The sequence below is a fragment of the Esox lucius genome, chromosome 15 (genome assembly GCF_011004845.1).
Source record: "Esox lucius isolate fEsoLuc1 chromosome 15, fEsoLuc1.pri, whole genome shotgun sequence".
Classification (NCBI taxonomy): domain Eukaryota; kingdom Metazoa; phylum Chordata; class Actinopteri; order Esociformes; family Esocidae; genus Esox; species Esox lucius.
Window position 1 is genome coordinate 13,622,165 of NC_047583.1, and position 26,507 is coordinate 13,648,671.

Consider the following 26,507-nt stretch of genomic DNA (forward strand, 5'->3'; position numbering starts at 1 on the left):
GATTTGAGTTTGGATTCTGCCAAAATAAGGAAAAACATTGTTATTATTTATTTATAACAAGAAATGACATGTTGCAGCTAGGAAACCATTGCAATCTCTTCTGCTTGATGCCTTTCTGCAATTCAATTTTTTTAGCTGCAACATGACATAATAGGCCATTTCTGGTAGGACTTCTTCAGACGTTTGAAATGTGCACTTAAGTGAGAGAGGACCCTGCCAGATGCCCTGGATTAGAACGGACCTTTAAGTACTGATCATCACGTGCAGACAGCTTTTGGGTCTTACACAGAATTTCCAGTATTCAGCTTTCTTTATGACATATCTGCCATTTGATATCAATCATCTTTTGGACAACACCAGGAATTCTTATTACTTTTCATTAAATAACTATTCATTTTTGCTACATAATGAAAATATAAACTTACTGGTCAAATAAATAACTGCAAACTATTTTCTTATGGGGCCTGTACTTGCACAGTACTGTATTTAAAAAAAATATATAGAGAATAGAGTTCTTGCTAAAATAGCAGCCGAATGATTTTGAACCAATAGTGCGGCAGTACACATGCACCTGAGGCAGTCCACACATTTGGACATTCATCTGTTCCAATAGTTTTTTGTACTTTTTGATGCCCTGACATAGGGGAACTGTGTATTCAAGCGATAAGTAAAGCGAGGCAGTGGTGTATCATGAATACAGCCAAAGGTAAATGGCCTTTTCAATCCGTATTCATCACTCAGCACTCCCCTGCTTGACTTATTGTTTTCCATAAAATGTATTAAAATAAATGTGGATAATATAATATTTTTGGTTAAGTAAATGCATGCAAGTGAATTGTTGTGTCCATGACATCCAAAACAACACAGCTCCAGTATCCAAATACAGGTTTCTAAAAAACAAAGTATAGGATAAATGGTGAAACCAATGTATACTCAAATAACCTAAAATAAAAGCAGAGAACCTAAACATTAGCCTCATAGTAGTTCTTCAAGTTCAAATACACAGAACGGAGCCAAAAAAAGAAAAAAAGTTTCCTCCAATGGGCTCTAAACAGAGATTCAGTATCCTGACTAGAAATATGAAAACATCTGCAGTGGCAATAGCGATCATCTAGTTAATAACTAGGCAGCAGCCATCCCTCTGGAGCTGTCAACACAAACCAACGGTCACCTCTTTCTTCTCACTAATGACCGCTATCTCATCAACCACAAGGCATGGCACTCTGAAACACCACTGATTTGCTGAACACAAATGTGTCACATAACATTGTAGAACTAACATTTTTATTTTGGAAATTATTTACATTTACAATAAAATAAAAGTTCAAAATCAATTTAATTCCTAAACCACATCTTCAAATGGTTTTGTAACAAGTCAGTTCGATGTACTTTTATCTGATGGATCAATTTCTTGCCATCGTGAAGTGAAGTCATGATAGCATTTAGTCATCACAAATTCTACATTCAGTTACATGGAAATACTTTAAAAAGAAAAAGGCACAACAATTGTTCTGTGTCTATTAGTTGGAAGGGCACCCTTTAGCGACCAAACTATCCAGGTAACGTTTTTCCTAACATCAAACCTCCAGTAAAACACTTCACTGTCACCAGTACAGTACATTGTGTATTATAAGTTGTTTCAACATGTACATTGTCAGGAGCTTAATATGGGCCACTACTTCCATCAGGGCAGTTTTAAAAGGCAAGAGTCTATAACCTGGAGAACAAGAACAGAGAAAACAAATATTTCACTAAGGACATTTTTACTTCTTTGGGACATATTCAAATGATTATATATTTTAGGTCAACAATTACATTATAAACTTAAAACCCACCTTTGCGATCTCCCCTGCACTTCCAGGAACGGAAATCAAATAGGGCTCCTGGTCCCAAAACTCTTTTAGCTGCTGTTTGAACACTTGAACATTTCTGCAATGATATTTAAGAAAGACACATTTCAGTCACACATGGTTGTGCCTGCCTAACAAATGAGACACATCCAGGCAGCAGGTTGAGTAAACATACCCATCCGTACACTGAGTGTCACTTCGTTTACTTGCTGAGAGCGCTGGCCACCAATGTTTCAACACTGAGTGGATCCATTGTAAACCAACTACCAAGTAACTGCAAGAGAACATGGAATGTTTTTGGTTGGGCTGTCAAGAACATGTAATAAAACGGAATAATTAATCATACCGAATATGGTGCCTACAGATTGGTTGCCTTTTTGTTAACTTTGAGTGTTTTTGTATTCATCTGTTTTATCTCGATGCATACTACCTATTGTGTACATACCAGTTTTATGACTAGGTAAAATAGTATTTTAATTGTCTTTCTTATTTTTTAATATTGCTGTTGTATTGAGGTTGAGGAAGTTCAGCCTCGCACAGCCGCCTGATCCTGCAAACTTACATTTACATGCTACGGCTCCAAACTCAAGCCTACTTCATCACGACCAGACTAACATCCATGTAGCATTAAATCGAAGCTTGCAGGATCAGGCAGCCGTACAAGGCTAGAAGAAGTAAGCAAGTTATAATTTTTTTTAACAGCTACAAATGGTTTAGCCTATGTCATAAATATATTTGGGTGTGTGTCTACTCACTCTTCATATGGATTAGTGAGGACCTTTTTCACAAGGGGGAAAAGGTCAACACAACAGCCAATGGAAACTCTCGGTGACTCAGCATCAAGGCTATCGGAAAAGATTAAAGAAATGTCAGGAATCATGAACTGTAATCATTGCTTCATAAACAGTCTACATATACATTATATATACAGTATTACTAAAACGTTTGGACACACAGTAGTGTCCAAACCTTTGACTGTTACTTTATAGGTAGTATATACAGTTGTGCTCAAAGGTTTGCATACCCTTGGATAATTGGTAATATATGTACCATTTGCAAAGAAAATATGAGTGAGCAGGCAAAACACATGACTTTTATTTCTTATGGGATTCACAATCAACCTTATGTCATAACAGGTGGTATAGCTGCCCATTCGTCTTGGCAAAATGTCTCCAGGTCATGCAAAGTCTTTGGTCATCTTGCATGAACCGCACGTTTAAGATCTCCCCAGAGTGGCTCGATGATTTTAAGGTCAGGAGACTGTGATGGCCACTCCAGAACCATCACCTTTTTCTGCTGTAACCACTGGAGGGTCAACTTGGCCTTGTGCGTCATTGTCGTGCTGGAAAGTCCAAGAGCCTCCCTTTCATGTAGAGAAAATATGCACATTTTCTGCCAGTATTTTCTGCTAACATGCTGCATTCATCTTGCCATACATTTTCACAAGATTCCCCCTGCCTTTTGAGCTCACACCCCCCCAAAACATCAGTGAGCCACCCAGGCCAGGCGCCACGGGGGGGCAAAAGGGGGCATTGCCCCTCCAGAAAGATTATGTGCCACCTCAGTTTTGTTTCCCCATAAATACTGCAAATGGTATATGAATTAGATCCACCCCTTCATTTATGAAAAATGCCCCATCAGTCATTGCATCCTGCATCTGGGCCTGGAGCCACCACCAGGCTTCACAGTGGGGATGGTATTCTGTTCTTTATAGGCCTTGTTCACCCCTCTCCAAATATAACGCTTATCGTTGTGACCATAAAGCTCTATTTTGGTCTCATCACTCCAAATTGCCAGAGGCTGTGAGGCATGTCAAGGTGTTATCGGGCATATTTGAACCGGGATTTTTTGTGGCATTGGCGCAGTAAGGGCTTCTTTCTGTCAACTCGACTACGCAGCTCATTTTTGTTGGAGTATGGTCCTATTGTGCTCCTTGAAACAACCACAATGTCTTTGTCCAGAACAGCCTGTATTACTCCAGAGGTTGCCGGTGGTTTTCATTTGTATCCCAACAAATTCTTCTGGCAGTTTTGGCTGAAAGCTTTCTTTGTCTACCTGACCTTGGCTTGGTATCAAGAGAGAATTGAATTTTCCACTTCTTAATAAGTGATTGAACAATACTGACTGACATTTGCAAGGCTTTGGATATCTTTTTATATCCTTTTCCATCTTTATAAAGCTCCATTACCTTGTCACACAGGTCTTTTAACATTTCTTTTCTACTCCTCATGGCTCAGTATCTAGCCTGCTCAGTGCATCCACATGAGAGCTAACAAACTCATTGACTATTCATACACAGACACTAACTGCAATTTAAAAAGCCACAGGTGTGGGAAATTGTACTTTAATTGCCATTTTCACCTGTGTGTGTCACCTTGTGTGTCTGTATGTTTGGCCTCTGTAAGGCCAAACATTCAAGGGTATTTAAACTTTTGATCAGGGCCATTTGGGTGATTTCTGTTATCATTGTGATTTAAAAAGGTAGCAAACAACTGTGTGATAATAAATGGCTTCATATGATAACTATGCTTAAATAAAAGAAAGTTTTTGCATGATCAGTCATGTTTTCAAAAATATATATACACACATATACATAAGACATTTACCTTTTTATTATCATTGGAAGAAAATCAACAAACACACCAGAGTCTTGGATTCTGTGGGAGAAAATAGCTAATAGTTAATAAAAAATCTAAGACATTTTAACCATTTCAAACTTGACTACAGTGTTTAAAAAATAAGTACAGTAGTATGCTCTACAGTACCTTAAAAAATATGTCAGCAGTTCTCCAACATTTCTTTGCCACAGGGTCAAGGCAACAGTCAGTCTCAGGTTTCTTCCAAACAACACCTCCATCATTCTGCTGTGGTCTTTTGACAACTAAAAGAACGCAGAATTGGAATATACTCCAATACCCTATGTAACAAAAAGCATATCATGATGATAAGACAACCAACACTTAAGGCCTATAGACTACTGGTATTTCAAACCTCTATAAAGTAGTCACTGTCTTTTGAAACACGCTCCTCTGTCTCACTAGTATCAGGGACTGTGGGTGGAAATTCCCATGGGTCCATGTAAAATATTTCTTCCATCTCGTCCTGCACACAGGCAATTTCATTCTTTTTGCTGGCCACATCGTGAGTTCTCCCTGTAGATGGCTGCTTCCTCCGGCTAACATTGAGATGGTGGGTCTTCCTTTTACATGACACAACCCGCTTGAGTCTCCCAGGGTTGTACGCTGAACGACCTGCTGAACATCTATGAAACATGGCTGAATACTCAGATACAAAGGCACAGCCATAAAATATATGAGGAAACAACAACTGCTGTTGTAAAAAGGGCTTTATAAATACATTTGATTGATTGATTGAAATGGGGAAAAAAGTAAATGGTATTCCACTGTAAATTGTATATTTTACACCTCCTTTTTGAAAAAGGAAAAACATACCTCTTCTTAATAATGTTTTCCTTTTCACAGAATTCCAACTAAAAGTAAAACACATATCGCAGTATAAATTTCAAGGAACCTGTATAGAGGTGTTCACAAAACACTGTTGATACCATTGAAAAATTCATACTGTAACAGTCAAAAGTCTTTCCACACTCATTCAAGGGTATTTCCTTAGTTATACTATTTTCCAGGTGTGGTTCCCACCGTGAAGCATGGAGAAGGTGAGATGGTGTGGGGTGGCTGTGCTGGCCACATTGTCTGTGATATATTTAGAATTCAGTGCACTCAACCAGCATGGCCACCACTGCATTCTGGAGCAAAATGCCACCTGACCTGGTTTGCACTTAGTTGGACTATCATTTGTTTTTCAACAGGACAATGACCCACAACAATGACCATGGTTTAGGGAACGCCAAGAGTGTGCAAAGCTGTCGTCAATGCAAAGTGTGGCTACTTTGAAGAATCAAAAATATGAATGGATTCTGATTTGTTTAACGTCATTGGTTACTATATGATAACACAGGAAATAACATGTGTCATCAATACTATTTTAGAATGTGGAAGAATTAAGAAATACCCTTGAAGGAGTGGGTGTGTCCAAAATTTTGACTGGTAGTGTACATAATGTGTCATTACTGGTCTATGACAGACAGCCACTGAAAATAATCCTACCCCATGCCAAAACTTGCCTCCTTGGAGTTCTTTGTATGAGTGTAGATAACTCTGTACTGGGCATCTTCAATGCTACGATATTCTCCATCGTCACTGTCCTGCTCCTCAGAGGTCATTATTAATTGCCTGGAGGCTAAGGACAAATTGCAATCATTATAAATCCTCAAATGAATAAAAGAATGTAGCACATAAAGAATGGTAATAAAATTACAGCTGTCTGGATAAGAGCCACTGAAGATGAAAATAATTATCACAGATCCCCAAACATTTAGGATTTTTTTATAGGAATAAAGCTTGAGACATTTTTGCTTCTGAAATGTCTCAATCAATCAGCCACATTTTACATGAAATAATGTGTTTAAATAAATGTTAACTAAAATATGTTGATTTGAGTAAATTAAAGATTTATTGTAGCGTTTCTTCCATCAACAAATGGGTTGATCATTTTGCATAAAATATTTTGACAATACAATATGGAAATTCTGCATTTTTGTACCATTTCAGGGAAAAAATGCCATTACCAGACAGTGGGTATAACAACTGTAAACCAAATAATCCAGTATTTCACTGTGTGTCATCATAAAATGAAGACCATTTAGCTTGGGTCTACACACCTTTTTAGAATTTCAAATCCACACTACTAATCCTCCATTCTCAAAGTTCCTCAAAATCCATTATCAGATAGACCACCTTAGGATAAAGGATGTGTAGCTGGGCAAACCTTGGGGTAGGGAACTCCTAGGACAAACAACGAACAGCGCGAACAGGTTCTACCCACAATTCCTTGCGAGCACCTAGTTGCAGTTTCAAACAATGACGTAGCTCAGCAGAAAAGGTGAGAGCTAATTTGCCTCATAAATCCTCTCTCCAGGTTATTGGAAGGTACTGTTAGAATTGTCATGATACTTACATATCTTAGCTATAGTTATCAGCCAAAAAGCACTGCAGATTAGATTAGATTAATTACAGCACGTTAACTGCTGTAATTAGCAACAATGACCGTTACAGTACTGTTCGCTGCAACATGACGTCTGCTGTTGTTATTTAGCAGGCGCTCAGTCTTATTCAGACGTGACATATCTAATTTCATTTGGGTTAAGTGCCTTCCTCAACGGACATGTAGCATTCAAATCTAGCTAGGTATATGAAAGGCTATAGCTATCAAGGTACGGTAGCTTGCTACACAGATTAATTGTGGTTAGTGATTGTATTTCTATAGCTAGCTAACTATGGCCGGTTTCGCAGACATGGAATAAGAACTCCATTGAGCCTGTTTTTTTAGTCCTGGACTGTGCTTAATGTGTGCCTGCGAAACCGGACCTAGTATGAGTACACTGCACTAATGAACTATCATTTTCTGATATTTTGCATTTACCTACCTCCTGTCAGTCGAAAAGACGTTTCTATATATAGCAAGTCATACTTTGTAATCTCAACATGTCATGAGGCTGGTTCTGCCATCCTCTTTAATATTGGTTTTTGCTGAACACGACAGTAACCAGCTGTTCCTACCCTGAATCCTGAACACTGAGATGTAGTTCCTGAACTCTGCATGATGTACATAATGTATTTACTAGTTTATGGATTATTGTTTTTGCACCACCTAGTGTTCAAAATGCTGAGTGCATTCAAATTCGAAATGTTAGTCTGAATTGGTTCATTAAGGACAGTTTATGAACCATTACTATTTTTGAGAATATCCATAGTTCATTCCTATTCTTCATATATTTAATCTTTCATTGCTTCATTTTAAATATCAATAATGTGTAATTTTTATACAGCATGTTGGCTTCTTGTATAGCAATCATTTTATTTTTGCTGACTCTGCAAGTGTTTTTTCATGTCAGCAGTTTGGTTGTCTGATTCTGAGACACTGACTGACTGACTGAGAGGCTTGCTGATGGTGTAGTACACGATTGCAAGAACATTTATCTGATAAAGTTTTCTGTAATGCGATTGAGACAGTTTGGATCCTGAAAAGCTGTGGTTCATTTACGGGAAGCAGAAAATCTAGTGAGTCTAAATGTTGTATCCACGTCATGTGACATTCACGTTGTATCCATGTCATGTGACATTCACGTCATGTGACATTCACTGAGAGGGCAAACAAATCACGCGGATATAGCATTATATTGTCCACTTCCTCCTTCTCAAGTGCATTTTTCCTTTTGCCAGAACTGGTGCAATAGTCAAAATATGGGGTCTGTTGGTGCTGTGTTTGTGTTGCTGAGCTTGGCACTTCTGTCGGTATTGGGTGTCCCTCCAATTGGGACCCAGCCTGAGCAGGTGCACATTTCCTATCCAGGTAAGTCTTTTATCTTCATCTATTAATCTTAAAAATGTTAGTTATATGATAGTTATTGCAGTGAGGTGCATACTCAGTAGGTGTTTAGAAATTATTGTAGTGGCTTCATTTCCATTATTTAGAAGAAATTCTTATCCAGTCTGGATTCATTGTAATTTTTATGTACTGGCCCCACAATCAAATGTATGACTCTGGTGTTACAGTACACTACCAAATCAGGTTATTGTGAGTTTATTTTATTTTTTTCACCCCCAAAGATTTCACGTTATAGAATTTTTCACGTTATAGTTCACATTAAAGGTGGAAACATTTTCTGACATGATTTTTCTTTGTCTCATTCTTTTACATCACAAGAACCTGGCATTTTAACAGGGGTGTATAGACTTTTTATATCCACTCTATTTGAGTGGCTCAAAGTATTAAGGCTTCCAGGAAGGCAGGGTAATTGGTCCAATCAGCTGGCCCCTGGCTGGAAAATTATCTATGTTTCCCCCTCCCCCAGGGTTCCCTGGCTCTATGGAGATCACCTGGACCACCTTCAACGAGACGGACGAGAGCACTGTGGAGTATGGCCTGTGGGGGGGCCGGGTGTTTGAGCTGACCGCCAAGGGCAACACAACTCTGTTTGTAGATGGTGGGTCGGAGGGGAGGCATATGTATATCCACAGGGTCACTCTCACCAACCTAAGACCGGCCTCTGCTTATGGTAGGTTAGGCATCCGTGTCCTGTCAGTGTCCGTGTCCTGTCTGTGTCCGTGTCCTGTCTGTGTCCGTGTCCTGTCTGTGTCCGTGTCCTGTCTGTGTCCGTGTCCTGTCTGTGTCCGTGTCCTGTCTGTGTCCGTGTCCTGTCAGTGTCCGTGTCCTGTCTGTGTCCGTGTCCTGTCTGTGTCCGTGTCCTGTCTGTGTCCGTGTCCTGTCTGTGTCCGTGTCCTGTCTGTGTCCGTGTCCTGTCTGTGTCCGTGTCCTGTCTGTGTCCGTGTCCTGTCTGTCCGGTCGTCATAGTGATATTGACAGTTTTCTGTACCCTGTTGACTACAGTTTACCATTGTGGCAGTGAGGCTGGCTGGAGTGATGTGTTTGCCTTCACTGCTCTGAATGAGAGCTGTGGCTGGAGTCCCAGGTTTGCAATATATGGGGACATGGGCAATGAAAACCCTCAATCTCTGGCCAGACTGCAGAAGGAGACCCAGGTCGGAATGTATGATGCCATTTTACACGTTGGTAAGTGGAGTATAACTAACAACTGATTTCCATTGGTGAACATCCCTATTAATATGGATCTTAACGATGCTGTTATAGATTGTGTTTTGGACCAATTCTGCGTGACTCATGTTATTTTGTGTTTTCTAGGGGACTTTGCATATGACTTGCATGAGGTAAAATCTCTGAAATGTTTTTTGTTTTCTGTAAATGCAAATGTCTTTTACTAGTCAGCACGTAATATTTGTGCTGAGTGTTTTCTCATGGGATCTTTAGGACTATAGTATGAGCGTAAGGGAGCACCGGAGACAGAAGGGAGACATCCTCAGGATAAGATGGAGACTTTGGTAAAGGCCATCTTGGTGTCTGCTTAGATCCATGATGACAGATGAGAGAGACATTCTGCTCCTGCTCTTTTCTCTGGCGTCCCATTACAGTACTTTTCATCAGTAGATAATGCCTGACCCATGATTTAACCACGCTGTTGTATCAAACTGCATGGCTTTTAAATGTTTTCCTGTGGTGAGAAACTGGATTTAGGTGAGAAACACTGAACTAACCAATGGCTTAAAGCAGGGCTCTATTAAGCCAAGACAGTAGTAGACAGAGGTCGTGTTTCACCAAACCTAATAACGTTGTTGTCGTTGTCATGCCTGGCGTGGAGGTTGGGAGAGATGTGAATTAGCCAAAACCATGACATTTTTATTGGATGTAGCATTTCTAGAACCCTCCCCTCATGTCGGTTAGGGCAGTGTGTTCTGTTCATCATTGTTTTTGGACTGGCTGGGACACATTTTGCAGAGTTGTTCTGTATGCTAATTTGGACATTGCAGTGGTTGGAAGGAAATCTGGATGAAATCTGGAACCCTCTTGCCAAAAGTGTGCTCTTTACACAAAACAAATGTAATGAAGTTTTAATTAGCAATGTCTCAGCAGTCCACGCACACTGCAAAACCTACATAGACCACTTGACCTTGTGCTTGCCATCGGAAGTTATTAGAATTGTTTGATGATTTTTGAGGTATCACAAAATTTAGCATTTTGTCATCATGAAAGCCTTGTTTTTGACATGGCTATTCCAAACCCAACTGGCCAGTCTCACCGCATCCTACGAAATTACCATGACATATTAATCACCATGGCATACATCATCGGCTGCCATTTCCCTAAATAATTTTACAGTGTTGGTCATGTTGTTCCAGTCATACTTTTCTCAAATATGGAGAAAATCGCTGGACATTATGAATAGACAACCGCAAAGATGAATTACCGCAATTCATGCTGATTTTGATATCAAACTCTATTCTGCGGCTTTGTTTATATCCTAAATATAAAACCAGAAATATACTTTTTGTCTGAAAGCTCATTAAGAGTGATAGCAGCTTGAAAACCAGAAGAAGGCCATGCCATCCACCACACATAATTGCCACCCTTAGAATATTTGTGAAATGAACGGTTTTTGTTTCACTGGGGTTTTGTTCGGTATTTAAATAGAACATTCCGAAAACTGTCTGGAACATTTATTTACAGCACTTTGGCTGTAAATAGATTGTCGCGGCTCTTAAACGGCTTTTTAGTTTTACCCTGTCAGAATTATTATATAAGAATTGATTGCACTGTTGCTGTGTACGCTGCTGGTAGGTGACCATATGAAACGGTTTCAGGACAACGGCAGGATTGGAGATGAGTTCATGCGTCAGATCCAGTCCATAGCAGCCTACGTGCCCTACATGACGTGTCCTGGGAACCATGAGTCTGCATAGTCAGTAGGATCATTTCATGACCCCCTTTACTTCATTGCTCCTCACTGTTGTCTTTCTCTCTTCATATTTTACACTCTGGGCTGTTTTTGAAGAAACCTAATGCAATCTTAAAACCCTGTAGTAGCTATATAGGCCGGAGATGTTTCACAAGTGATAGTTATGGGCACAGTAACTGGTGATGGTTAAAAATGATTGGGTTTTAATGAATGGATAAATCTTAGGTGATACGTTTGGTCTCAGAAACACACAAATAATCACTTTTAAAGTACTACATTTATTTCTAACATTTTACCAGCAGTACTATACCAAACCATGTACCATTTTTCCTAGTGCCTTTAGACTTCTGTTTACCTTTACCTGACACTTCTCTACTCATAGAAACGCATTGGAATTTCCTTCACACTGTTTAGGACTAATAGAATAGGCTACTGAAAACAAATTCCTTTTTATATCTAGTGGCCTGCTGATGTGGCAGTAATAAAATCATTGTCAATCATCTGCATGTTATTGTGGCAGTAAATGGAAAACAATCTAAAACAGTGTCACTTTCAGAACTTGGCACACTCCCCCACCTTACATGCCCTCTCACACACCGTACAGACTCTCGTAGACACATCCTCTCTCTCACACACACACACACACACACACACACACACATGCAGTTGTGCTCATAAGTTTGCAAATTTTGGCATTGATTTTGAAAATATGACTGATCATGTCTTTCATTTAAGGATTGTGATTATATGAAGCCATTTATTATCACAGTTGTTTGGCTCCTTTTTAAATCATAATGATGACAGAAATCACCCAAATGGCCCTGATCAAAAGTTTATACACGCTTGAATGTTTGGTCTTACAGAGGCCAAACATACAGACACACACAGGTGAAAATGGCAATTAAAGGTGAATTTCCCACACCTGTGGCTTTTTAAATTGCAATTAGTGTCTGTGTATAAATAGTCATTTAGTTTGTTAGCTCTCATGTGGATGCACTGAGCAGGCTAGAGCCGTGGGGAGCAGAAAAGAACTGTCAAAAGACCTGTGTGACAAGGTAATGGAACTTTATAAAGATGGAAAAGGTTATAAAAAGATATCCTAAGCCTTGCAAGTGCCAGTGAGTACTGTTCAATCACTTATTAAGAAGTGGAAAATTCAGGGATCTCTTGATACCAAGCCAAGGTCAGGTGGACCAAGAAAGCTTTCAGTCAAAACTGCCAGAAGAATTGTTTGGGATACGAAGATAAACCTGCAGGTGACCTCAGGAGAAAAAAGGCTGCTCTGGACAAAGAAGGTGTGGTTGTTTCAAGGAGCATAATGATATGATACTTGAACAAAAATGAGCTGCATAGTTGAGTTGCCTTTACTGCGCCAATGCCACAAAAAAGCCTGGTTACCAAATGCCCGACAACACCTTAACATGCCTCACAGCTTCTGGCACACTGTAATTTGGAGTGACGAGACCAAAATAGAGCTTTATTGTCACAACCATAAGCGCTATGTTTGGAGAGGGGTCAACAAGGCCTATGGTGAACAGAATACCATCCCTACTGTGAAGCCTGGTGGTGGCTCACTGATGTTTTGGGTGTGTGTGAGCTCTAAAGGTACGGAGAATCATGTGGAAATTGATGGCAAGATGAATGCAGCATGTTTTCAGAAAATACTGGCAGGCAATTTGCATTCTTGACCCTCCAGTGGTTACAGCAGAAAAAGGGGAAGTTTCTGGAGTGGCCATCACAGTCTCCAATATCATCGAGCCACTCTGGGGAGATCTTAAACGTGCGGTTCATGCAAGATGACCAAAGACTTTGCATGACCTGGAGACATTTTGCCAAGACAAATGGGCAGCTGTACCACCTGCAAGAATTCGGGTTCTCAAAGACATTACAAAAAACCTCACGCCATCATTGATGCTAAAGGGGGCAATACACAGGGTTAAGAACTAATGGTATTATTTTCTTTGTTGCCATGTTTTGTTTTATGATTGTGCCATTCTGTTATGACCTACAATTGAATGTGAATCTCATGTTTTCTATACAAATGGTACCTATTACCAATTCACCAAGGGAATACAAACTTTTGAGCACAACTGTACACGTACACACCCTCTTAACTGGCTCCCAAGTGTTAAGGCATCAAACAGAATTTAAACCTACCAGGAAACCAAGTTTTAATTCAAATATAGCTTAGAATTGAATAGAGTAGACAACACTATATACTACCTTTATGGCAAGTCTTTTGACATCTGCTGGGCGATTTACTCTTTAAGATTTCTAGAAATACGTTTTATAAGCACCTTTTTGTTGACAGGGAGATTGCATACCTCTTTCTTTTGCATTTTTATAGTTCTATAGCAGGGGTGTCAAACCGGTTCCACGGAGGGCCGAGTGTCTGCAGGTTTTTGGTTTTTCCTATAAATTGGTTCCTAGTTCATACCTACACAACCAGGTGAGGGTAGAAACTAACCAATCAGTAACCTAATTAACCAATCAAGTACAAGGAGAGAGCAAAAACCTGCAGACACTCGGCCCTCCGTGGAACCAGTTTGACACCTGTGCTCTATAGAAATGAACATCAATCATTGCCTGGGGATACAAAGAAAAACTGTTAAACTGCAAAGAGACTCTTTTAGAGGAAATTCAAAAAACTGAAATGCATTCTGGGAAAATATCCATCCAGTGAGTTGATAGTTAACGGTGAATATAATGTTGTTTCTAATGAGATTGGTAGACTGCCCCATAAATCCAGGACACAACTGTTGAATAGTTTCAGGTCACTTAGAAATTGTCTTGTTTATCATTTTTGTCAATTAAAATTACATCACATTGATCAGAAATGCAGTGTAGACATTGTTAATTTTGGAAATGACTGTTGAAGCTGGAAACGGATGATTTTCAGTGGAATAACTACATAGGCGTACAGAAGCCCATTATAAGCAACCATCACTTCTGTTTTCCAATGGCCTGTTGTTTGATAATAAAGTTTATCATTTTAAAAGGCTAATTGATCATTAGAAAACCCTTTTGCAATTATGTTAGCACAGCTGAAAATCGCTGCTTGTGGGTTCAATTACAGTCTCAAAATGCCCAAACACAGAACCTTCTTCTGAAACTCCTCAGTCTATTTTTGTTCTGAGAAAGCTATTCCATGCGATATATTGCCAAGAAACTGAAGATCTCATCCAAATGTTGATCTCTACTCCCTTCACAGAACAGCACAAACTGGCTCTAGCCAGAATAGAAAGAGTGGGAGGCACCAATGCACAACTGAGCAAGAGGACAAATACATTAAAGTGTCTAGTTTGAGAAATAGATATTCACAGGTCCTCAACTGGCAGCTTCATTAAATAGTAAAACACCAGTCTCAACATCAACACTGAAGAGGTGACTTTGTGATGCTGGTGTTCTAGGCAGAGTTCTTCCTCTGTCCAGTGTCTGTGTACTTTTGCCCATCTTAATCTTTTCTTTTTATTGGCCAGTCTGAGATATGGCTGCTTATTTTTGTTTTGCAACTCAGCCTGTATAACTTTAGGGTGGCAGCATTCTTTAAAGACGACGCAGAGATAACCGAGCTCTCTGAGAAGATTGCTGATATTACTGAATTTGAGCATTTTGACCTTAAAGATATGGCCAAATTGAATGATCTTCTGAATCAATTAGATACATTCAATGAGGGAAAGGCCATAGGAGCTTTCATAAGGTCAAAAGAACACTGGCATTGAACAAAAGAGTAGATATTTATTTTCCGATTATGTACACAAAATGGGATCAATCGGATACGGTTCTGGATGTATCGGCACACCAGTACTTAAAAATAATCATTAGAGGCAGGGTTGTAATATTGTTACTAAGTCATTACGCTTTAAATAGGGCTTTTAATGTATTTAAGCAATTTTCTTACTTCACATGTTAATATGCCATTTACAAGCTACTCACCCTGGATGGGAAAAACACTTTTACTCATTCACATTAAAGCTAGAAACACAAAAACAAACTTCTCCCAAACACTCAAAGCTCTTCTCTGTCTTGGCACCCCAATGGTGGAACCAGCTTTCTCTTGAAGCTAGGAAAGCAGCCCCTGCCCATTTTCCGAGAGCCTCTGAAACCCTATCTTTCTAAACAGTATATAAAATAACTTAAACACATCTCACTATCCCCACCTACTTATACACGCACCCATCAAACACACACACACACACACAAAAGCTTGTCTTGCCATATTTGTGAGAACTTATTTGGGACAAAATGGATTCACATTCAAAATTCTTAACCCCAAACCATAATCTGAACCCTTACTCTAAGCTCATCCTTAACCCCTAACTTTAATTCTAACTTTAACCATATGCCCAATCCTAAAATATACTTATTTATAAGTGAGGTCCAGACAAATATTCTTATTTCCAAATTTGACATTAGTTACTATTCTTGTGACAACCTCTGGTACACACAAATATAGTAACATTTGTATACACACAAATAATTCTCAGTTAAACTGATACTTACTGACATTGTCACAGCTAAAATGTTTGTCTGTATTTTTTTCTGTGAATGTTTTCCATTGCTGGTAGATATTTTAGTTCATTCCATACAGATCACACATCGAATCATTGCTGTTATTATAGGGTTTGGCCAAAATACTCTGCCTTGGTTTTATTTTGGCGAAACTGCCAGATCTCTCCAGACTTGGAATCCATAATGTGCTACTCTAGTGTACTGGTAATATACTGTTGGACAATGATAGAAGCTCAGAAAAACTATTGTTTGGTCAGAGTGTAGTAACCACAGTGTATCCACTATTGAAGCCCATTTATAAGGTCTGGAGCTGTTACAAAATCCACTGATATCTCAAACAAGTAAACCTTGTCCAAAATAAACACTAACTGAGATTTATCTTCCTATCTTGCATTAAGGCCAATAGAAACTACTGATAGAAACACTCTGAAGTTTTTTTTGTTATTTCCCCCACAATGACTCTGAGACAAGTGGGGTGTAGGGTTGTTTCTGAGCCATTCAATACAAAACGTGTCACTGTCCTGGGAGTCGAGGTCTGGGTTATCAGCTCACTGAGAGATCTGCATGAGGAGACAGATTTCCAGGCTCAGCCATCTCCCGATGAGATCACCTGCTACAACAGAACGCCTATATCATGTCTGAATGTTTGCATAATGTGATTTAGTGTTTGAGTGAGAAACCACCTTGTAACAGAGCGTTATGTTTATGTTCAGGTCTGGTCTTCTCCGATGTAAAGCAGAGTGCCTAGTCTGCCTACTGCCTGGCCTTAACTGCGGAACTGCTAACAGTAGCCAGTTTTTCTTGGCCTTATATCACGAAACCGATATAAAAAAAAAAATTCTTCCAACCCTCGATTACATAACCTAAAGCCTACTGCCTGCTCAGTCCGATAACACTTTGTTTTGTTCTGTTGCGCTTGTCAGAACCAGAACTTGTAGCAGCTGGCTTCTGTTTTTAATTTCCAACCAAAAACCAACAGTGCTGGGCTGACCACAAGAGATCTCAGCATTCCAGCTGCATGAGACGATGATGTCCACATGAGACGCTAAGGCCCAAAATAAGAGGGCTTTTGTTCCCCTTCACAATCTATAGATCACTGGCCCATCTGAGGCAATAGGATGTGAATGTTGCCATTTGAAACAAAGAGCCCTGATGTCAGTTGATGTTCAGGCTGTAATTGTTCCTTTAGTGTTTTGAAAGGCTTCGATTATGTGGGCATAATTTAGTGCAGACTCAATCAGTGACATACAAGGGAAGAATGGATTGTTTGTTTCTTAGTTTACATGGCAAGGTTCATTAGGTGTATGAACTAGTACATCCATAAATCCATTGACAAGGTTTAAGCTGAAACAACTCTTAAGATTTGTATTGTTGTGTGAACATGCCTGTTACATAATGCCCCCAAAGAAGGTTTTGTCCTTTCACTGTGTTATTACAGTATCTATGAATTTGTTTTATGGAAAAATAAGCACAGAAGAATGGACATCTTGAGTTATTTGTTGTGTGAATATGATATTAAACCTAGAGGTTGTAGTTACAAAATACATTTTTGGACTTAATTAACTATATTTTTGGATTATCCAAATATATTTGCCAACTTTATATAATTAGATTAGTTTAATTATATAGTTGCGTACAGTGGGGAGAACAAGTATTTGATACACTGCCGATTTTGCAGGTTTTCCTACTTACAAAGCATGTAGAGGTCTGTAATTTCTATCATAGGTACACTTCAAATGTGAGAGACGGAATCTAAAACCAAAATCCAGAAAATCCCATTGTATGGTTTTTAAATAATTAATTTGCATTTTATTGCATGACATAAGTATTTGATCACCTACCAACCAGTAAGAATTCCGGCTCTCACAGACCTGATCGTTTTTCTTTAAGAAGCCCTCCTGTTCTCCACTCATTACCTGTATTAACTGCACCTGTTTGAACTCATTACCTGTATGGGGCCATGTATTGCGAGATCTTGGCCAACTACCTCCTCTCCTCAGTAAGAGCATTGAAGATGGGTCGTGGCTGGGTCTTCCAGCATGACAACGACCCGAAACACACTGCCAGGGCAACTAAGGAGTGGCTCGTACTCTTCACAGTTGAAGAGTACCTATGATAAGAATTACAGACTTCTACATGCTTTGTAAGTGGGAAAACCTGCAAAATCAGCAGTGTATCTGTATATGTTTCCACTAGCTTTGACTTCAATTGTATTGTTTATTACAGGTAAGTGTACTTACCCTGGCAGACACTGTTGCCAAGGTCGGTACAGTGTAGCTTTAATTTTAAACTGTGCTGGCATTGAGTCCAGCTAGAACGGGTCAACGATGACTTCCAATCCGGATTCATGTTCTATGGTGTGTGTGTCATTGTTGTTTCCTCTTCCTTTGGCTGTCCAGCTCAGCCAGCTGAGTGAGTTAGAAGCCACCGAAAGAGCACAAAACAACTTCAAAACGTTTTCCATTTTGTCCCATGTCATCTGCGGTGGTGTCCACAGTGCATCCACCAATGCCTGATGCAGTTGGGTTTGGATCATGCTTCTGCTGCCCCTGCCCATCTGTTTATGTGACTACTATAAATGACCCTCCTATCTCTGCACAGGTTATGTACAGGTAATGAGGATGGCAGTACCCGTGCCGTGCCAGCCACTTCTGCTGCCTAGTTCGGTTGGGGGATGGGACAAGGGTCTTAACATGTCTAAAATAGGACGAAAATAAGCACAGTCCTAATAGTTTCCTTTTGGGCCTAAACACCCATCGGCACGCCACTTACAAAGGGTTTGGCTTAGTCTAGGTTTGTTGCCGTTTCGAGGTTTTAGCACAAGGTCCTCCATGGTTCACGTGTGTAGAATGGTTTTACTTTGAGTTATAATTTGTAAAGCATGTTTTCCGCACTCATGTTATATCCTGCTGCTTGGTTAGCTGTGTAAATATTACCGTGGTTAAAGTAGCTCTCTTGTTACCAAAGCACATGGCTTGGTTCCTTTAATGGTCTGCATAGGTGGGCGAGAAGATTCTAACTTGCCTAGATTCTTTCCTAGCCTCCTCTTTTATTCGTTAGCTAGCTTGGTTAGTCTAGTGAGTGTTGAGGTCAGCCTACATGCAGCACTAGATTAATAATGCCCAGCGTTGCAGGCACTGCTTTTCCTCTGCTTTGTCTATGAAAGGGCTTGTGTTAAGATGGCTGCCTGCTATCATATATGAGAATAGCTCATTAATGTTAATACTGCACTTTCACCCCATGATCTCTGGAGTATGGAGTAAAGAGACAGTCCACTCTTTGTCCATAGCCCTGATACTGTTACTTGCTTTTGTGACCTGCCAGTTAATGTACACGATTATTTGCTTGTCCTTCAACCTCAGGGATCAACAAGCAGTTTTCGTCCATAAGGCTGTCGCATTTAATAAAATATAACCTTGCAAGTACATATTATTGAACTATTATTATTATTGAGACTTTTATTACCATTGTCCAGGGTCTTGTAAAATGTATGCTTTTTATACATTATGAGGGAATACATTCCCCTTGGTCTCGCAGTATGTCCGTCCTACAGTCAGCTGTTTCCTTGCCTAGTCACCACAAGATGGGGGTATTAACTTAAGACTGTATTTCAGGCTGTCAGCCAAATGGTGTACCTTCCACTCCGATGCATTGTTGCTCCCAGCATCTCAATACTCTTCCATACTGCTGCACTCCACTTCTCAGCCACTCAAATGGTCTGTGATACATTTTATGGCATTATAATAATGATGATTACATGTAGCAAAGCTGCCCTATATGGTTCTCATTGGAGTTTTCATATTAGATAACATTTTCACAGGACCCAGTCTTTTAAGATTTCTACTTGACTTCACTACTCATAGAATTTTCATAGAGACACATCCTCCAATATGAGAAATCTGGTAATAATCCTGTAGGGTGCTTTTTTATCATGATAAAAACATATTTTACAACTTGTAGTTCATAAACTATGTTCTAAATATTGGACTTGTCGTACATCACCAATTATTTAGTTATTGTCTTTGCTTTGACCGTGAGCATGTAATCTTGATCCCAAGGTCAAGCAATCCCATTAACTACAGATTGTCTATGATCCAATTTAATCCTGACATTTCCTTTTCATCTCTGACCCTAACCATCTCTGGTTACTTACTTTTGCTTTAGTCCTGTCAGTTGACCTGCAGATGACCTGATGTTATCCACATTAATATATTTAAGTAGATATTTGTTAGTATAGGTATTTTCTGTATCAATCCTTTAACTGGATGGAAGATTTTGTTAGTTTTATTGAAATCTCAAACCCAGAAAGATTCAGCTTGATCCTCCCTTTGCCTAGCATTGTTAGTGATCATTTTCCTAGAAAGACTACTACTTTTGGTATGCTTCATGTCAACACAGGTTTGGACAATTTAAACATTTACAAAATGGCACATATTTGGGTGGGGAACATGCCTTGGAATGACACTCTTCAAGCCACATATCTGGTGTTTTATTTGAGATCTTCTTTCATAATGGGAACCGGTTCGGGTTTGTGTCCCGGTCTGGTGGTTCTGGCACAATAGTTGATAAATTACCAGTGGTAAAAGGGGTGGTGTTACAGGAAAAGAACTGTTGCATGCTGTCCTGTCTCGAAAGGTGACCACCGACAGATCTTGGCTGTAACAGGGGGTTGGGGTAGTGTTTCTGTGGATGGTGGACTGATTTGTGTCTGAATTTTGTGCAGGGTTAAATCGGATGCCATGCTGATATAGTCACCACAGGCTTGATAGTCATCAGAATGATAAATGTGACTCAAAGTTTTTGTAAGTGTGGTATTTAATGGAGAATGTACAACCATAATTAGCAGTGACAATAATTGGTGCCTTTGGAAAGTGTTCTGAACTTTTTCTTACTTTATTGCTTATTAAATAGATTTTTTGGGGCATCTGTCTACACACAATTCTTATAATGACAAAGTGAAAACAGATTTTGTGCCCATTTATTTTTTGTTTTTGTTGCCATCAATCTGCACACAGTACCCAATAATGACAAAGCATAAAATCATTTTTAGAAATGTTTGCAAAATGTATTGAAAATATCTAAACACCTCATGTACCTAAGTGTTCAGACCGTTTGTTTAGTGCTTTGTAGAAGGCCCTGGGGGATTGATCACAGCTTCCAAGCTTTTGGCCGGATGGCCAGAAAGAGTCTCGGGGCTTCCAAATTTCTTCCATTTCACAATAATGGAGCTCACTGTGCCCCAAGCAACTTTCAATGCTTTCGCAAATAATTTATAACTCTCCCCACATCTATGCCTTGAAACAATTCTCAGAGGTTTACAGAGTGTTCCTTGAAATACATGGCTTTATTTTTGCTCTGTCATGCATTGTGAAGTGTGGGACCGTATATAGATAGTGCGTGCCTTTCTAAAACATTTCCAATCAATTGGAAGAAGTTTGGAGTCCAGACTTGAACCCTATTAAACATCTGTGGGGAGACCTGAAGATCGCAGTTCACTGATGAGCCCCATCCAATCTGAAAGATTGATAGGATCTTCACAGACGAATCTTAGAAACTCCCCAAATCCAGGTTTGCAAAGCTTGTAGAGGCGTACTAAAGAAGACTGGAAGCTATGATCAATCCCCCAGGGCCTTCTAGAAAGCATCAATAAAAGGTCTGAATGCTTATGTTCATGAGCTGTTTGTTATTTTCAATAAATTGGCACACATTTCTAAAAATGTTTTTATACTTTGTCATTATTGGGTACTGTGTGCAGATAGATGGCAACAAAAAAAATCTGTCAATTGTAAAATTGTCTACACCACAACAATATCAGTTGATAGTGAGGAGGTATGAATACTTTCCAGGGACACTGTATTTTAAACATTGTGATAGTTTGTTATAATTGTGTTTCTTCAATAGCTGTCTAAGATTGGCTTTGTTTAGGAGTAGCATACTTACAAGGGAACCGCAAGATGATAGTGGAGCGAGGTCTTAGACTCTAATTATCTTAGTGAGATATTTAGGGCATCTAGATTGCACACTACAGTTCAGGCATCTAATCAGTAGAACCCTCTCTGGTTTTCACAGTAACTTTTCCAACTACAAGAACCGCTTCAGCATGCCAGGACGGACTGAAGGTCTATGGTACAGGTAAGAGAGCTTCTACCACACACATCTACCTGTATACAGTAGCGGTTGTAAATCCAACATGATTTTGTCAGAGACAAAGATGTTCTAAAGGGTCATCCCCCTCTTGACCGTCTGGCTCATTTCGAGCGAAGGGGCCTACAGAACAAAGGAGCCATACATCGACCAGTGGCAGGCTCATACCACACGGGCCAGTCCCTGAGGAAGTAAGATAATACCCGCCAAGACCACAGGCCTGCTCCCCAGTCCCCCGGCTCAGTCTGAGGAAGGCGTGAGGCCCCCTTCCCTCTGGCACGTGCACATCACGCAGGGCCGGGCTAATGCACCGGGGGAGGGGACCCATAAGCCCCACCTCCCGAAAGAGGAGGTCACAGCCCGGCTTACCCCCCTGCTATGATGACACATGTGCATTCACTAGACCATGTCGAGTTGAGCTGTGAGCCAGCATCTGGCCAGATACAGAATCGCTGTCTTCTGTTCCCCTGCTCCTCCAGCTACTGTAAAATCCCAGGGCTCTCCCGGTCACTACCAGCATCCATTGAAAAACAAGCTAGTCAGTAATGACTGAGCAACAGAAAGGATGACACCAGCTCCATTTTCTTGGTTTGGGTAATGTGTCAAATGTAATATGCATACCATAGCAGTGACAGTTTGTTCGTTGAATATGCATCATTGACATACTCCTTAAGGGAAAATATTTGAGGATTAACACGTGAATTGTGTGCCGGTCAGTAGTTTGTTTACTATGGGTGGTCAAGGCTTTTAATCATTTGCATGCTGTCTGTCCACAGCTGGAATGTAGGGTCAGCCCATATCATCTCTATCTCCACTGAGATATACTTCTTTCTTGATTATGGCCTGGACCTCATCTTTAAGCAGTATGAGTGGCTTAAAAAGGACCTTGAGGTAAAGTACTTAATTCAAAGTCCCAGTTTTTTAAGCGTTTTTGTCATGTCTCTAGATAGAAGAACCTGGCAGTTTGAGTAATTACCCTGTTTAGTATAGAGTAGCTTTGTTTTGGTAATGAACAAAAATCTCAGATGGAGCATGATGTTCTAACAGCACAAGCACACAGCGATGTGACTTGTGTGTCTGCTCTTCTCTCAGGAGGCCAACAGGCCAGAGAACCGGGCAGAGCGACCCTGGATCATCACTATGGGACACCGACCCATGTACTGCTCTAACAATGACAAAGACGACTGCACACAATTTCAGAGCTATGTATGTACAGCATTGTTGTGTCTGTTGTCGGTTGTGTCTGCTGTGTCTGTTGTCTGCTGTGTCTGTTGTGTCTGACTAAGACCTGTCAACGTCTAAGATGACTGGCTAGTCCACAGTAGACCTAAAACATGTCTGCTTGTGTTCAGATTTGCAATCCATGGAATTTGAACCATATGGTTTCTGTACAGCACTGTTGTATAGTTTCTATACTGCCCTGTTGTACAGGACTTGGCACGGGTATGGACTGACAGCCTGACGTGCTTGAGAGGGTGATGCCCGATATTCAAATCCTTAACCCAGGCCTTCTCTCTTCTACTCCACTGCAGGTCCGCCTTGGGCGGAATGACACCAAACCGCCAGCTCCAGGTCTGGAGGATCTCTTGTACCTTCACGGTACGATCTTTGACAGCAGCAGCACTATGCTGTACTAGGTGTTAAACACACAAACGTGTCCAAGAAGACAAACTTGTCTCATGAGCAGTCCAGAGACATTTCCTTTATTACAACAGCTGGTTTGGACATGACTCAACAAGGACTGTTTTCCTATGTTTTTTTCTCTCCTAGATTCAGTTCACCTTTTGAGATTTTATTGAGTGGTCTAAGATTTTCAGAATCTTTATGTAGTGCACCTTGATGGCGAGAGACCATTATAGGCAAAGTATGTGAGTTACGTTCAATGGCTAAGAGCTGTTTTTAGTGACGACTCATCGTGGAGTGTCTGGACCCAGCACATGGCCTTGGTATATCAAACACGTACCACAAACCCCCGGGAATCCAACCAGTTACCAGTGCATTTAGAGCAGTGAAAAGTGGTTTGATATCATACCTGTGGTATATGGCCTCACGCCACAACTTTCAGCCAAATTTGGATTAAATCCAAATCATTCAGGATTTAATCCATCCATATAATATCCATATACATTTAGTATCGCCAGCAATTGCTCTTAGTCCTTTGAGTTGCTGCCCTCAGGCGTTGTAGGTAAATCGTGTCCAGTTTCATTTCAGCTGTTTGTCTTTTAACAGGAGTGGATCTGGAACTGTGGGCCCATGAGCACACTTATGAGAGGCTGTGGCCAGTCTATGGCTACAAGGTCAGCACCCATGTGAATACCACAGCCTCTTATTTGAATCGACAATCACAATATTGACATGTGCAATAGCCATATCATTAGAGTACACTTGTGTTTCTGAATGACAGCTCAGCCACTCGTAACTTCTGTGTTCATACTTTACTTATTTTCTACACGAGCAGCCGCTTCCCTCACACACCAATACCTGCCCACTGTCACTTAAACAGCACAGAGTCTGTGTGCTGTTCTGTTAGGTCAAATACAGTGATTCAATTGTTCCACACTAGAACAATGCTGCATGCCACTTCACTTCACAATATAGTAATACCTTTTCTATGATTCAAACCAATCTATATACACACTGTTCAGTTTTTATTCCAGACCGAAGAGCCCTTTGATGTCTTTCTCCCCAGGTCTTCAATGGGAGCATGGATCAACCCTATGTGAACCCCAGAGCTCCAGTACATATCATCACAGGCTCTGCTGTAAGTAGACTATCTTCATCTTCATGGGTACCTCCCTGTGGCCTTCCAACATCTATCCATCAGTTAAAATAATGTCTCGAGTTGCGGTCAACAGAGCAGGACAGTGTTGACACTATAGACATTCACAGTATCTGCGGTCTTTTCAGGGCTGCCGGGAGAAGCATGACCCGTTTGTCCCTAACCCAAGGGACTGGAGTGCCTTCCGCAGTACAGATTACGGATACACCCGCATGCAAGTGTACAACACCACCCATCTATACCTGGAGCAGGTCTCGGATGACCAGGTGAGAGGACAGATCCTCCTTTATACACCCAATCGTGTAAGAATGGCTTTCTGCATATTCTTACTTATATTATGTCATTGGAGTAAAGGAGGGAAAACACTATGGAAGGCAGAAGTTATTGGCTGGGTAATTTAGTCTTGATGGCACCGTGATTTAGCAGAATGCCTCTTGTCTTTCAGTATGGCAAGGTGATTGACAGCATATGGGTGGTGAAGGAAAAACACGGCTTCTCAGCATGGTTCTCATCAACTTAGGACTCCAAGGAAATCTTTTCTCAGGAAAATGCACTGTAAATAACAAATTCTGTTGAACTGCGTTGTTAGCCAATATCAGACTAATCCGCAAAATGATGATTATCCCAGAAATCTATGAAATTAATCTTCATATACAAGGCCAGCCATGGAGGACTGTCAGTGTTTACAGACATTTCATATTGGGAGGAAAAGAAGATTTCCCAACTGTCTGCTAAAAATGATCAGACCTGGTTTCAGAATCATGAAGTGTAATGAGTAAATCAGCTGAATATAGTGGTCACAAACCCTAAGTGAGTGTTAATTCCCAATCATAAGTCTCTATTAAATCGTAATTGGGAGAATTTTCTTCAACACTTAATTAAGAATATTACTGTAACAAGGCACATAACTTTCTAACTGGTATCAATAAATCCTGTTATTCCAATTATCAGTATCTTTTGGTTTCCACCAGACACAGCAGTCACCCAAGCAAGCCATCTCAGACAACAATGGGCTCTGGTTACTCACAACCTTCCCTTCACAGGCAGACTAATACATAATGGGTAACACTGTCTGGCCAAGACCTGGAAATATGTTTAAAAGATAAAGTCTCTCCTGTATTGTTAGTCTAAAGTTCTGCAGCCTCCGTTGGCTTGTCCAACACAACAATAAGGATTTGTGTTTGTCTGTGTGTCTTTTAAAAACCTCCACAATTATAGTTAAACAAGGAACATTTGGCCTTGTGGGAACATTTTGCCAGGAAAAAGGCTATTTACCGGATAGAATTAGGGTGTTTATGAGTTAGGGTTAGGATTTGTTTAAGGTTAGGATTTTGGGGTTACAGTTAGGTTAAGGTTAGGGTTAGTAATTAAGGGAGATGGGAGATTTTGAATGTGAATACATTTGTCTCCCCACAAGGTTAGAGATTGTTAAGCAGTGTGTGTCTGTGGGTTTCCGTTTACACGACTGCTAAGCGACTAGCTGTTAGAATGCAGTAAATAAGACTGGGTCCGGACCATATCGCACACAACCGTTCTGCCTGCTGAATAAAAAGACCCTGTCAAGTCCAGGGGTTTACTCATTACGTCACATGGATCAACATCCCAGGGTGAAAAATAGGGAGACGCTACCATCACCGTAGAAGTACTGTAGAAGTACACAGGTAGTTTAAGGTCCACTTATACACATTCAAACAGCCATTCTCTTCTACTGATGCTCTGTTTGTTTTACCACATTAACAATGTAATTAATGTGAGTCTTAAAGTAGTGTTCTGTCTTGACAATTCCTATGTTTCAAATATTAAAATAAACACATTTTCAAGAGGAAAATAA

The 26,507-nt window shown here is 40.2% G+C and overlaps 2 protein-coding genes across 8 annotated transcripts; one reads left to right on the forward strand and one right to left on the reverse strand.

The window, feature by feature from the left end:
- Window positions 1-1,266: 1,266 nt before the first annotated feature.
- On the reverse strand, window positions 1,267-7,842 carry LOC105015674 (KATNB1-like protein 1). Of its 5 annotated transcripts, XM_020054300.2 has the most exons (11): window positions 7,357-7,839; window positions 6,592-6,715; window positions 5,995-6,110; window positions 5,303-5,340; window positions 4,842-5,112; window positions 4,616-4,731; window positions 4,457-4,507; window positions 2,606-2,695; window positions 2,026-2,124; window positions 1,836-1,929; window positions 1,269-1,717 (listed from the first exon to the last, which is right to left on the reverse strand). In XM_020054300.2, exons 3-11 carry the CDS (start codon window positions 6,091-6,093, stop codon window positions 1,685-1,687), a joined length of 891 nt encoding a protein of 296 aa, XP_019909859.2. In that variant the 5' UTR covers window positions 6,094-6,110; window positions 6,592-6,715; window positions 7,357-7,839; the 3' UTR covers window positions 1,269-1,684. The 5 variants fall into 5 exon arrangements, 4 of the variants coding, with proteins under 4 accessions (XP_019909859.2, XP_019909860.2, XP_019909861.2 ...); XM_020054301.2 differs by lacking the exon at window positions 6,592-6,715 and having other exon boundaries at window positions 7,490-7,503; XM_010878987.3 differs by lacking the exon at window positions 6,592-6,715 and having other exon boundaries at window positions 1,270-1,717; window positions 7,357-7,838.
- Window positions 6,728-26,507, forward strand: acp7 (acid phosphatase 7, tartrate resistant (putative)). Of its 3 annotated transcripts, none has more exons than XM_010878982.4 (14): window positions 6,728-6,812; window positions 8,153-8,282; window positions 8,785-8,988; window positions 9,321-9,503; window positions 9,633-9,658; window positions 11,147-11,244; window positions 21,823-21,885; window positions 22,674-22,788; window positions 22,990-23,103; window positions 23,430-23,496; window positions 24,127-24,194; window positions 24,587-24,658; window positions 24,805-24,942; window positions 25,122-26,507. In XM_010878982.4, exons 2-14 carry the CDS (start codon window positions 8,174-8,176, stop codon window positions 25,194-25,196), a joined length of 1,332 nt encoding a protein of 443 aa, XP_010877284.1. In that variant the 5' UTR covers window positions 6,728-6,812; window positions 8,153-8,173; the 3' UTR covers window positions 25,197-26,507. The 3 variants fall into 3 exon arrangements, with proteins under 3 accessions (XP_010877284.1, XP_010877288.1, XP_034153296.1); XM_034297405.1 differs by lacking the exon at window positions 6,728-6,812 and adding an exon at window positions 7,878-7,990; XM_010878986.5 differs by lacking the exons at window positions 24,127-24,194; window positions 25,122-26,507 and having other exon boundaries at window positions 24,805-24,930.